A 13,143-nucleotide genomic window follows, 5' to 3' on the forward strand; every position below is an offset into this window, starting at 1 on the left:
TCTTAAACAAATTTATTTAAATGTCAAACAAATTTATTTAAATATCATATTTGGTGGTTTTTTTAAAACTGTTTTTATTTTACTACTGAATAACTGAAAATTTGATAAAAATAAAAATAAAATTATGATATTCTGATATTTTAAAATTTAAAATCATGATAAAATATATAAAAGCGATTTTCATAATTGTAAATAGTTTTTAATTTCTGTGTAATTTTCCGAAAACTCAATGCTTAGCTGCCCAAGTCCCTGACCCAATTCCCAAACCCAAATTCCAAGTGTTATCTGCCTCCTTTCCTTTTCCTTCTCTCACCATTTTCAAACCTTCACGAAACCTAACCCTCCTTGTCCCTTTATTCCTTCTCAAATCAATCCCCAATTTCCATCTTCTCGTCGCCTTCGCCGATCCTCACCACCACTAACCGGCAACAGGCTGCAAACGGACGGCTGAGCCATAAGGTGCGATATGAATTCTTCATCTCATTCTTATGATTTTTCTTCTTTTGAGTTGTTTTATTTTATTCCTCTTATTCATGGTGGAATTTACGGTTACCTGAATTTGATCGCGGTCTAGGGTTGTTCCGTAGTTTCCCTTTTCTTTTCTTTTTTGTCCCTCTTGTTAATTGTATTCTATGGTTGTATTAGTTTCATGTATGGTGGTCAACAAATTATGAATAAACGCTAAACGATTATCTGCTTCTTTTTTCTCTAAATAACAGAACCATGGCGGGTGGAAATTTTATGCACAGAGTGGTCTCTTATTTAGTGAATGAAGTTGTGGTCAATGGTCTTGCTAACAGGTAGTGCTGCCATCCGCGTAATCCCTATTTCGCACAGATCTTTCCTTGTTTTTTATAACTATTGTTTGTAGGACATAACATAAAAACTATGCTGTTTTTCTTTTAGAATGCTTCTTTCTCTGACCAATGGGATTCATGAGTTCCCTATTGGTTCGTTCTATTGAAGCTAAAAATCCTCATTTCTTCTTATTGATTTTTGTCCTCAGTATAAAAATGATTGCACTGTGGCATCTGAAGTATGAGAAAATTTCAATATGAGAGCATTTACTTTCCTTTTTCCCTGTCTTACATGTTCTCCTAAGTTTTATGTTTTAATTTATGAACTTTGAAAACTGATTTCATTATATTAGATTTGTAATGATTATTTGTATTTTTAACATGATAGATTGGAAAAGAAGAAGGATCCATAAGTTTGACCCCAATTAGTAAAGTTTAAGGTTTGGTAGTTGTTATATGGATTATTGCCCCAGTTCGTTTAGGTTTCTCTGCATACCCTTTTTTTCTCTTTTGAATGCAAAATTATACTAAAGTCTTAAATATTTTTTCATCTATACTTAAAGAATGTCCAAAATCAATTGAGCATAATCTCTGAATTATGATAGCTTGCTGCTTGTGGTATTGCCTTTGTTATGTTCTGGGGTTCTGCTAATCACATATTTTCGACACCACTTTTATATTGATAGGAACATAAAGGTTATGTTTATTCTACTTATAAGTTCCAAAACACTCATTTCTGCACTTCAATGACTTGGGATATTGGTCAATGAAGCTTCCATTATAGGCTGTTTTGACCAGTCCATTCCTAATCAGTTTGCACCCTGAAGCAAAAAAAGTATCAAAGCTTCCAAGTTATAATATCTACAGTGTGTATACTACTAAAGCTAACCAAATGATGTTGGAACCTTTCTAGATATTCTTGCTACCACCTCTTTTCATTGCTGGAAGAGTCGAACCTATTTGTTTCGTTTGCTTAAGTGTCTATATAAAGGATGCATCATTGATTATTAATACAAAAAAAATTCCACTTTTTAACATAGATAAATGATATTTTCATGTACTTTGTTTTTGTAATTTAGAAATTCTGACCGTTGCTGGATTCAGTTAACCTCCCTGGAGGAATGCTCGACTTGCATGTCAATTTATGTTTGCTTATTTATGTCATTTTATGTTTGCTTATTTATTTTTCTACTGTTGCCTATGATGATTCTGTAGGCTTGTAAAGAGAGATGACTGCAGCTATTAACATGTTCAGGGGCAGAAGCTTTTTTTTTTTGTCCCTTAAACAAAATTCTATTAATCAGTTTCTGGAATTGGTGTACTCCTGTTGGTGTTCCTAATTCATCCAAAAGCACTGTTGCTTGCAATTTGAATTTCTCTTCTATTCAAATTGGAAGTTCTCTTTTTCTGTTTGTTTTTAATCATATTTCAAAATCTTTTCTTTTTATTATTTTTCCTATTTTGAGTAAATTGTTCCAATATAATGATATACTTTTCAGTGTTGGTTGGTTTCTATCAGTCATGATTGTCTATATCATTCTTGGTCTACCAGAGTATTTGTTTATATGTAAGCTGTGCAATTTACTGTATACACAGTTTGCTGCATGAGAAGTGCTCTTATCTGTACTTGGATATGTTCTTTGTATATTTACGTTCATCAATAGTGATGATGACTATGTAGGCTTGTTATTGCACCACTTAACATCGAGGCACAGGCTTTTGCCTTGGAAAATCAGCAATTCAATGAGATTGTTCATTGTTGCCTTTTTCTCCTGGGTGTTAATCTATGGAATAGAGTTAGTTGTGCACTGTTTTTGCTCATGTTTTCAGTGCAATTTTTTAGTTTTAAGCGGTTGATCTAAATATTTAGATTCAAATATTTGTGGATAAACTGAGATGGCAGAGAACTTAGCTTTATTAATTCTTTTGTGGTTTCAGTCCTGCATTTCAGAGGTTTGCAGTGAGAACATCTAGGAGAATTGAGGATATCTCAAAGCTTGGTATGTCTTCTTATTTGGAGCTGCAGTAGAATTGATGTGTGTTTTGTTCCGATGTTTGTGGTTAATTGCATGTTAATGCAGCTGAGAAAAAGAAGCAGGAACTTGCTGAGCAGGTGAAAGATATCACCAAGAATATGGATGTAAGATGCTCTCTCCTTTGATTGGAAATTAAATTATTATTCTGCATTGATATGTTGCTAATTTTTCTTTTTCTTTTCTTTTATTCGCAGTCCTTTAAGAACCAGTAATGTGATCTATTGGGTCCGTCCGTCAAGGATCGCCTTTCAACTAATAGAAATATTTGTAGTTAAGATGTCAACGCTGGTCAATTTTATTGACCGAAGTTGTTAGATAGAGCTAGGCATTATTCTCTGGGTGGCCTTGAAATGTTAGGTTCTTTTTTCCAGTAAAGGGTTTGTCTAATCATATATAATGCTGTGATGGTATGCAAAGCTATAATAATATTTAATCTAGCCTTCAAAAATGGTTATTATAGGTAAATGAAGATTTGGGTGAATGCAATGCAAGTCTATACAAAGGTGGATTAATAATTTGGATATTCTCACATGGTTATAGACATTCTATATGATGTGTGGATTTTGTATTCACTTTTTAAGGTTGCGACTATGGTTTCTAGATATTGAAATATGCATACATATGAATACTTTTAATCGTACAAGTGAACTAAGGACATAGTTCAATGAAGTTTTGGAGACTATTGATCAAGTTTGTGCTATTATCTTTATTCACATTAACTTGTGTATTATTATATTAATCACACATTTAAAAGTATGTAGGAATTTAATTATTTTTTGTAGTTTTAGTTGAGGAAAAAGTAAAAAAATAAATCTTGTGGTTTGGTCGATCGTGTTTAAAAGTTGATAAACATGTACCTTGAGTAATGATTAAAAAAAAAAAAATAGCAATAAAAGTTAGAAGGTATTTTGTCAATATATTTTTTTCTTTTATAATTTAATTTTTACTTGTTTCCTAACAATCACTATCTTACATTTCATTTTTCACTCCTCACTTCTTTCTCAAATTCTCACTCCTCCAACTCTCTTCAATGCTCTCACTATCTTAGATTATCTCTAATGGTAAAGTTTGACTCTTAAGTTAAAATTTGATATAAAGTTAAAAATTAGTTTCAACAGTCTTTTAGTGGCTCTTTAAATCATAAGTCTTTCTAATAGAGAGATTTTTTTCACCTTTTAGGTGCCGTTTGGTAAGACGTAATGAGCTTCGTAATGGAATGGCCATTACATTGAAGGCTCATTACCATGTTTGGTTGCATATTACAATTTCATTGTAATGGAATGAGAAAACCTTGAGTTAAATTTTGTTGAAGAAATCTTGTAATCCCCATTACATAGAAAAATGATTTGAATTCTCATTACATTGTCATCTAACCTCTCATTTCTCAAATCTCACGTCTAGGGGCGTGCATCGGTACAAAACCGAACCGAACCGAACCGAATAAAAAAAACGAATACCGAAATGATCAAAATAATTCAAACCGACACCGAACCGGATAATAGGTAAAATCGAATTAAAATTGAACCGAAATATGCGGTTCAGTTCGGTTTAAACCGAACAAACCGAATTAAGTTAAAAATAACAAATAACAAATAAAATTCACTATATTTTCTCATTAAATTTACCTCAACAACAACAAAATTAAAATATTTCCAAAATATATCTATATTGGATTATTATCTCAACAATAAAAAAAACTAAACTTGTAATATATATATATATATATATATATATATATATATATATATATATATATATATAAATGTAAAATATGTGTAATTCGGTGTGGTTCAGTTTTTTTTACATTTTCTATCAAACTGAACCGAATACCGAAATACATTTAAAATTAAAACAGATGGCGAACCGAATTGTTAAAAAACCGAATCGAAAAACCGAATTCACTCGGTTCGGTATGCGGTTTAAACCGAACCGATGCATACCCCTACTCACGTCTCAAAAAGTAGAAAAACATGAAAATTGAAAACGAGAAAAATGAAAAAAATGCGAAAAACCGAAAAAATGCAAAAAATGAAAAGAAAAATGAAAAACCGGAAAAAAGAGAAAATAGAAAAACGGTGAAAAATGTTGCAAAATGGAAATTAAAAAAACGGTGAAAATTGTTGAAAATGGAAATTAAAAGAAACGAGAAAAATGTAAAAAAAAACAAGAAAAAACGAAAACTATATACTAATTTATTGATTTCGGTTAATCTAATTTTGTATTTGATTTCGATTCGATTTTTCACATTTTTCGTGCTTTTCATGGTTTTCATCGATTTTAATTATGTAAATAAAATTTTATGATTACATTGAATTAGGAAAATATAAATATTGTAATACATTACATCATGATTGTCAACCAAACATGGTAATGGAATTATCCATTACCATTCCATTACAACTTTGATTACATTACGACCTTGATTACATTACATTGCATTACGGCATACCAAACGGACCCTTTATGTTTCCTTAATTCATTGTTGGAGATGATACGTTTTAATCACTAAGAGTTAAATATTTATATTATTTATAGAGTCTTTTGAAATGCTTTTACATCTTATCTTATAAGTTAGATCTCATTTCTTAAATGAGGTACAAACAGAAAAAAAAAGTATATGTTCACTGGAGAAATCTAATGAAATTGACGCTCTTCACAGTTTTGAGAGAATCTGATGGTATCTTTACATGATAAACTGATGAGTTTGCCTAGCTTGCGTTGTAGTTGGCCTAGCTTGCATTGGAGCTGAACAGTCTGCGAGATAGTTTGCAATCTTTGAATGATTAGTTGCATTGCATGGAGAGATAGAGCTTGAGAGAGAATCTAGAAAGACTGCGACTGCTCGTCGCGCCTTATTCCGTCATCCGAGATCCAAGTCAGCACCGGAAAATCTCTTTTCTTCCTCGCGGTCGTAATTTCACTCTTTTTTTAACCTTTTTAACCGTAGGGAGGAACTCAAACTTTGCATTTACTGAACTATCTTCTGGCAATAACTATAATGAAATATTATTTAATCGTGGAAATGACTAAGCTTCCTAATTGCATAAAAAGGAGAACGAGTTGCTTCACCTCATTTAATAAGAAATGAAGTGCAAACAGACAAAATGAATCAGTACTTTCGTGCAAGATAGTGAGTATTGAGGAGAGAGAAAATTGGATGAGAGAGAATTTGAAGAGTGACAAATGACATGTAAGATAATGATTGGATATAAAAAGAATAAAAATTAAATTATAAAAAATATATACAAAGATAAAAAAAATACTTGTGATCTTTGATTTTGAGTGTCATTTTTATTTTTTTTAAACAAAATCATTATTAATGTATATGTTTATGTTTGTAAATCGATCGAGTCACGAGGTTGATTTTTTGTACTTTTTCATTTAGTTAATTATGAACTAATATTTTAGATTGAATTTCTCATATTTTAGGTCCTTTTTGTATGACGGAAAATTTTGTGTTTTGGAAAATATTGAATAATGGAAAACTTTTTGTTAAAAATAAAATATTTTCAGTATTTGGTTACTACAAAAACAAAAGTAGTGGGTGACTACTATTTCAAAAGGTTAAGAAGAAATGAAGTAATGTTTTAAAAAGTTTAGGAAAATGTTCTATTATTTTTAAAAGGGTAAAACATTTTTCTCATTTTCTTCATATATTTTGTTTGTTGAATAAACTAAAAACTTTCGTTGATTTTTTTTTAAGAAAACAAACACTTGAATATTAGAAAGATATTTATGTTTAATATTTTTCGTTAAACAAATAGAGTTTTATATTTTAAATTTAGTTCAAACTTACATTTGTTTGTATTCGAGATAAAAGATGATTTCATGATATCTTAAGAAATAGACAAGGCAAGTCAAATGAGTTAGATAAATCAACTTATTTCTAAGTATTTTTAATTAAGTATAACTTTAAAAAAAAATCATATTTTACCAAAAGCATCTTAAGACAACTAAGTACAATGACACGTGGTGATGAAAAATGGTGCATCTCAAATTAAAATATGAATTGTAACACATTGTATGTTTTATCCTAGATTGCACATCACATCTATTATAATTTCTATAATTTCTATTGTTTTCTATCTTCACAATTACACATAAATATATAAATCTTCGAACAATGAAACATAGAACTCAAGATGTAAGCATATGGAAATCTTTGCCTCTTATTTTATTTTGTCAATCATAATCTAACTCGCTTGTCTGGTCAGTATCTTACAGACCGAATTATCTCATGGCACTTTCCTTCCAATATAGTTACATAAGATCATACTTTTAGAACAAGATAATAGTCATCTAAGGTTAAACAAAATTCGAAAAACCATAGTTTTGCAATCTTAATCCCATGCTAGGAAAATGTGAGGTTGTATCCTTTTCTTAGCATGTTGCTAAGCATATTGTAATCATGTGTTATGATTCTTTATCCTTTCTTCTGGAAAGAAACGTATGTCCCTTATTAACACCATACAAGAGCACTAATTTGAATGTCTAAACATTCAACTTTAGTCAATTTTAGTTTAAAGACTACTTTTGGCTATAAAGATAGACTATTTTAAGTTGTCTTTAACTTTTCCATTTAGATTACACGTAATCTTTATATACAAGTTCTATGAAGCATGTATATTTATCATCTTGCTTCTTAATGGAACCACTTTCATAGTTCATATGGAAGTCAGCTTCTATTTGAACAAGCTTTCGCTTTGTTCAAGACCAGTCTCATCCTCCCGTTTATCATAATTTGACAAATTAAGAGAAAACACTCAGGTGAGTGAGATTTTAAGTCTTTCATAAACAAATAAAACTTATGAGTATAGTCGTTATCTTTCTTAAAGTGATCCGTGTTTTTAATCATTCCATTAACTGTAAAAATGTATATATATATATATATATATATATATATATATATATATATATATATATATATATATATATATACTTTTTAATTGTCTAAAAGTAACATAGGCTATTATATTTTTTTTTTGGTAGAAACAGGAAAGGAAAACAAACAGACAAAAACTAACCCGGGATCAGTCTAGGAAGGCTGACCCCAATCCTATCCTCTAGGAGAGTAGACAAAAGAAAAGTATGAGGAACAGAAAGGGTAGAAACACCTAACACTCCCCCATGCCCAGCAGCTGCCAAGCGATTTGCCACCCGGTTTTGTTCCCTGTAAATATGGCAGAAACTTAAAACCTCAAAGGCAGGATAAAGCCTCAAAATAGCTTTAATAAGATTCTGGCTATTAAGACAGAAAGCCCGGCTATCAGAAATTCTATTGATAGCCTCCAAATTATCCGATTCCACAGAGAGCCTCTTAACACCCAGGCGAATGGCAAGCTTTAAACCCGAGAGAATACCCCAAATCTCCGCAGAAAAGGATGAGCCCATCCCCAGGTTATGGGTAAACCCAGCCAGCCAAGCGCCACCTGAATCCCGAAGAACTCCTCCAGCAGCAATTCTGCCATTGCTAAGGCAGGAGCCATCCGTATTCAACTTCACAACCCCTTCTCTAGGTTTACTCCAACCAACTAATTGAACCTCTTTAACCTGGGAAGGTCTAGCAAGGGGGTCTCCTTCAAAGCTTTTAGTAATAATAGAGAGCTTTTTCGAGAAGTAATCAAGAAGGTCAGGAATAAGGACAGTCTTCTCAGCAAATAACTCCTCATTCCTCCACTTCCAAATTTGGTGACAGATAATAGCGAAGAAAATGTCACCGTGCTCCATATTGGCCAATAACTTCCCGCTGGCTCCATCAGAGAACCAGTCAACCTCAGAATGAGCCATGAAAGAAGGAAGAGAGTGGTGAGGTAGAATCCCCTCCCAAATCTTTTTACTTTTAGGGCAATCCCTCAGAGCATGGCACAAGGTTTCCACATGGCCTCTGCATCTACTACAGGCTCCAGATTCTGCCAAGTGCCTTCTGTGCCTATCCGCGTTAGTGAGCAGCCTGTTCTTGACTCCCAGCCACAGGAAACTCCTAATGCGGTAAGGGATTTTGAGAGCCCAAATGGTCTTCCAAATCTCCGAGGGAGGATCAGCCCTAATAGGGGTAAAGGCTTCATAGGCCGACTTACAAGAATAAGCACCATTATTGGTCAAGGCCCAGCAGTGCCTATCCTTATCAACCTCTTGATTACTAATCTTCACTCCTTTAATTTTAAGGAGGGTTTCCAGGCTAAAGAAGGTGTCAAATTTAGACCAGATCCAGTCTCCCTCCGAGTCCACCACATCAGCAACTTTCCAGGGATGGATATCACTAGGCGGGGGGGAATTACACACTTCTATCAGCGGTTTATCACCAATCCAGGTGTCATACCAGAAACTAATGGCTTTACCATTACCCACCTCCAGGCCAATCCCTGTGCAGAACTCAGCAAATACAGCGCTAAGCCCTTTCCAGAGGAAGGAACAGCTGACAACTATCTCCTTAGGGCCACCAAAAATTTTATCTTTCCGATACTTGCCGCAGAGAAGGCGGACCCAAAGAGAAGAAGGGCATTGCCACATTCTCCAAAGAATCTTCATTAAAAGGACTTTATTGTTGTCCTTAGCTTGCCTTATACCAAGACTCCCCCTGCTTTTAGGCTGGCAGACATCCTTCCAAGGGACCAGGTGAATCTTTCTCCCATCTCCAGACTCTCCCCACAGGAAACGCCGATTAATCTTATCAAGGTCGTTAAGAACCGGCTCAGGGAGCTTACAGGCTTGCATGATGTGGTTCGGAGGCGCACAGTTGACAGATTGGATTAAAGTAAGGTGGCCTGCAAGGGAAAGAGAATTAGCTTTCTAGCTAGCACACAAACCGTTAGTTTTGTCCAAAATGTCTTTAAAGGAGGCTTTGGAGACCCTGTCACTGTGAAGAGGGACCCCAAGATACTTCCCCAACGAGTGAGTCAGAGGGATGCCAGAGAGCTCACTAAGTCTTCTGCACAAGCCGTTGTCCATGTTCTTAGAACAAAGCATACGAGATTTCTGGATATTAATCTTCTGGCCAGAAGCATCACAAAAGCAATTGAGGATATCCATCACCACATTTATTTGCTCCTCATTCCCCTCCACGAAAAGCATCACATCATCAACAAAGAACAAATGGGTAATATGAGGGCAATGTTTGTTGATGGAAACAGGATGGAGAGTCCCCTTGCTCACCGCCTCTTGGATCAGGTGAGACAGTCTTTCCATAGCAATAACAAAAAGGAAGGGGCTCATAGGATCCCCTTGACGAATTCCCCTGGAGGGAGAGAACTCATCAGACATGTCTCCATTGATCATAACCTGGAACACAGGAGAGGATATGCACTTCTCAATCAAATTCCTCCAGCTCTTCGGGATACCAGCTTTCTCCAAACTATAAAGAAGAAAGCTCCAGTTCAGTCTGTCATAAGCTTTCTCCAGATCCAGTTTGAGAGCCACAATCCCTTTCTTTCCTTTCCTAATCTTCATGGAATGGACAACCTCCTGGGCAATAACAATATTATCCATCATTTGTCTGCCAGGAACAAAGCTCCCTTGATTCTGGCAAATAATATCCGGAAGGATCCTCCGGATTCTATTAGCCACAATCTTAGTAATAGCTTTATACAACACATTGCAAAGACTGATGGGTCTCATCTGAAGAAAGGAAGAAGGCTTATCCACCTTAGGAATCAGGACGAGGAGGGTTTTATTAACCAACCTGATATCGTTAGATCCACCAAAAACACCTAACACAAAGCTGTAAATGCCCTCTTTCATAGTGTCCCGGTGTTTATGATAGAAGCTAGCGGGGATACCATCGATCCCAGGAGCCTTAGTAGAACCGATGCTGGAGAAAGCCAGATCAATTTCTTTTAGGTCAATAAGATGGAAAGCATCCTTAATAGCCTCCTCCCCCAACCTAGGAAAGGAAGTACCAGAGTGGGCACTCTCCAAGTCCACCGCTTCCTCTTTAAACAGGTCTTTATAGAAATCAAGGGCAAGGCGACGAATGTCCTCCTCCTCAAAAATCCAATCACCATTGGCATCTTTGATAGCATCGATCCTATTCCTCTGTCTCCTAATGATCGTAGAGAGGTGGAAAAACTTGGTATTCCGGTCCCCGTCTTTAATCCAAGCCTTCCTAGATTTCTGGAACCAAAGAAGCTCTTCCTGTCTAAGCACTGCTTCCAAGTCATTCTGGAGAGATCTAAGCTGACCATTCAGGCTATGGTCGAAGCGGACCTCCAAACAACGTTGAATGCCTTCCATCCTTCTCAAAAGCTTGTTTTTCCTTCTGATTATGTGGCCAAAGATGTTTTTATTCCATCCTGCCACATTCCTCCTGAACTCATCAGCAGCAAGGAGGACATTGGAGTGGGGTTGCCAATTGTTTTTAACGAAATTCTTAAACTCGGGGTGAGAATCCCAAGCCACAAGATACCTAAAAGGTCTGTTACTTTTCAGCCGGTTACCTTTAACCATCTTAATGAGGATAGGGCAATGGTCAGAGTGACGGAAAGGGAGATTAAGCACATTGACCTCAGGAAATCTACAGATAGCAGCAACATTAGCGTACACCTTATCCAACCTAACAAACACACTATTCCTTTTCCAGGTAAACTTGTGACCGGCAGCTCCCAGGTCCGAAATCCCGCAAAGATCCATACTATGCTTGTGATTTAGACACCGGTTCACATAATGATTACCCCCTCCTCTCTGATCACTCAAAAGGGCAATGTCATTAAAATCCCCGGCCACCAACCAAGCATCCACCATGTTAGAGCTAATAGAATGAAGGATCTCCCACAGCCTTCTTCGGTTAGTCAAAACAGGGTCGGCATACACAAAGGTAACAAAGAAAGGTTTATTACCAGGGTAACACACCTTACTATGGATGAATTGACTGTCCATACTAACAATATCAATATTGACTTGACCTGGCTTCCAAAAGAGCCAAATCCCCCCAGCCCGGCCCGTAGCCTCCGATCTGACACAATCCCAACTTTTAAACTTTCTAACCACCTCATCTGCTTTGGATCCACTAACCTTGGTCTCCAGAAGAACAAAGCAGGAAGGGTTAAATTGTTTAATGAGATCATTTACATGAATGTGGGTTGCCTTGCTCACCGCACCTCTAACATTCCAAACAAAGAAGTCCATCAGAAAGGAAAGCTACTGACACAAGCTCATACCCTAGATCAAGTATTTATTCGGGGCTCCAGAGAGCCTAGAGGAGGTACCAGAAGGTCCCCTTTTATCCCAATAGTCCAACCCATTAGGTTTCTTTTTAGGTTTCGCTTTTGGTTTCTTCATATTTAACTTATTCACTCCTATAGCTTTTCCAATAGGAACATCAACAAGAGGATTCAGAAAACTGACCTCATTACTCAACCCTTTCCCTGTAGAAGGGAGAGACTGGGAGCTCCCTTTGGTATTATCATTAGAGACAAAGAGAGGATTAATAGAGTTACCCAGACTAGAGGCAGGCTTAGCCGATTCCAGACCAGGCATGCTTAAATCAATCTGCTCATTGGAAGGATCCGAGTCCTTTCCTTCCTCCATAGACAAAACACCGAACCTTGACCCTGAGCCAGATTCTGAATCCACACCAGCCTCACTACCCTTCTTGATATCTGGGGGCCTGACCTTGATCTCAGGAGCAATCTGCAGAGAAGTCATCTTTTTACTGATATCCAGCGAATGACTTGAAGTAGCATTAGCACGTGGCTTCCTTCTTCCTGACCTCTTGGAAAGCATCCATGGGCCAAAACTCCTTTTTTCCCCCTGACTCTTCTCAGCTCCACCTATGATAGGTTGCACCATCTCCTCCACCACCTTCCTCTTCCTAGGACAACCATCAAAGGTATGGCCAAACATACCACATTCATAGCAGATATTGTGTATACCTTCATATTCAATATGAAAGACCTTATTCTGAATACAGAATTGAGAAAGAAGAGGCTTAGCGAGATCGATGTCAATACAGACCCTGGCAAACTTGCCCCTAACAGCCTCAACTGTAGTCTTATCAACATGGTGGACTTTCCCAACAAGGCTACCAATCTTATTCAAGAATCTATCACTGTAATATTCAAGAGGTAGGCCTGGGAACCTAACCCAAGTAAGGATCCTGTTTACAGAGCAATTATGGGGGTCGAAATTTGGGACCCAAGGTCTCAAAGCCAAAACATGATTGGATATAATATAAGGTCCACTATTAACAACAGCATTGAAATCCTCAGCCCTTGTAAATTTGATGACATAATAGTCATTTTCAAGGTCTGTGATGGTAACCTTACCTTTCTTTGCCCATTGAGCCTGGATCCTCTGGGCAAAGTAATTGAAGCTAA

At 36.1% G+C, this 13,143-nt stretch overlaps 1 protein-coding gene across 1 annotated transcript; it reads left to right on the plus strand.

The window, feature by feature from the left end:
• The first annotated feature begins 242 nt into the window (after window positions 1–242).
• LOC136207450 (uncharacterized) lies at window positions 243–3,292 on the plus strand. The gene is made up of 5 exons (XM_065998700.1): window positions 243–459; window positions 720–800; window positions 2,736–2,797; window positions 2,879–2,937; window positions 3,028–3,292. Exons 2-5 carry the CDS (start codon window positions 724–726, stop codon window positions 3,043–3,045), a joined length of 216 nt encoding a protein of 71 aa, XP_065854772.1. The 5' UTR covers window positions 243–459; window positions 720–723; the 3' UTR covers window positions 3,046–3,292.
• The last annotated feature ends 9,851 nt before the right edge of the window (window positions 3,293–13,143 follow it).

This window comes from Euphorbia lathyris, chromosome 9, assembly GCF_963576675.1.
Source record: "Euphorbia lathyris chromosome 9, ddEupLath1.1, whole genome shotgun sequence".
In the NCBI taxonomy this organism is placed as follows: Eukaryota; Viridiplantae; Streptophyta; class Magnoliopsida; order Malpighiales; family Euphorbiaceae; genus Euphorbia; species Euphorbia lathyris.

What these genes read in the sequence shown, in the direction of transcription:
- LOC136207450 (XM_065998700.1), top strand. Translation starts at nt 724, where the DNA reads ATGGCGGGTGGAAATTTTATGCACAGAGTGGTCTCTTATTTAGTGAAT. An exon ending in GTCAATGGTCTTGCTAACAG is followed by an intron (nt 801 to 2,735) that starts GTAGTGCTGCCA and finishes TTGTGGTTTCAG; the next exon opens with TCCTGCATTTCAGAGGTTTG. An exon ending in TGAGGATATCTCAAAGCTTG is followed by an intron (nt 2,798 to 2,878) that starts GTATGTCTTCTT and finishes ATGTTAATGCAG; the next exon opens with CTGAGAAAAAGAAGCAGGAA.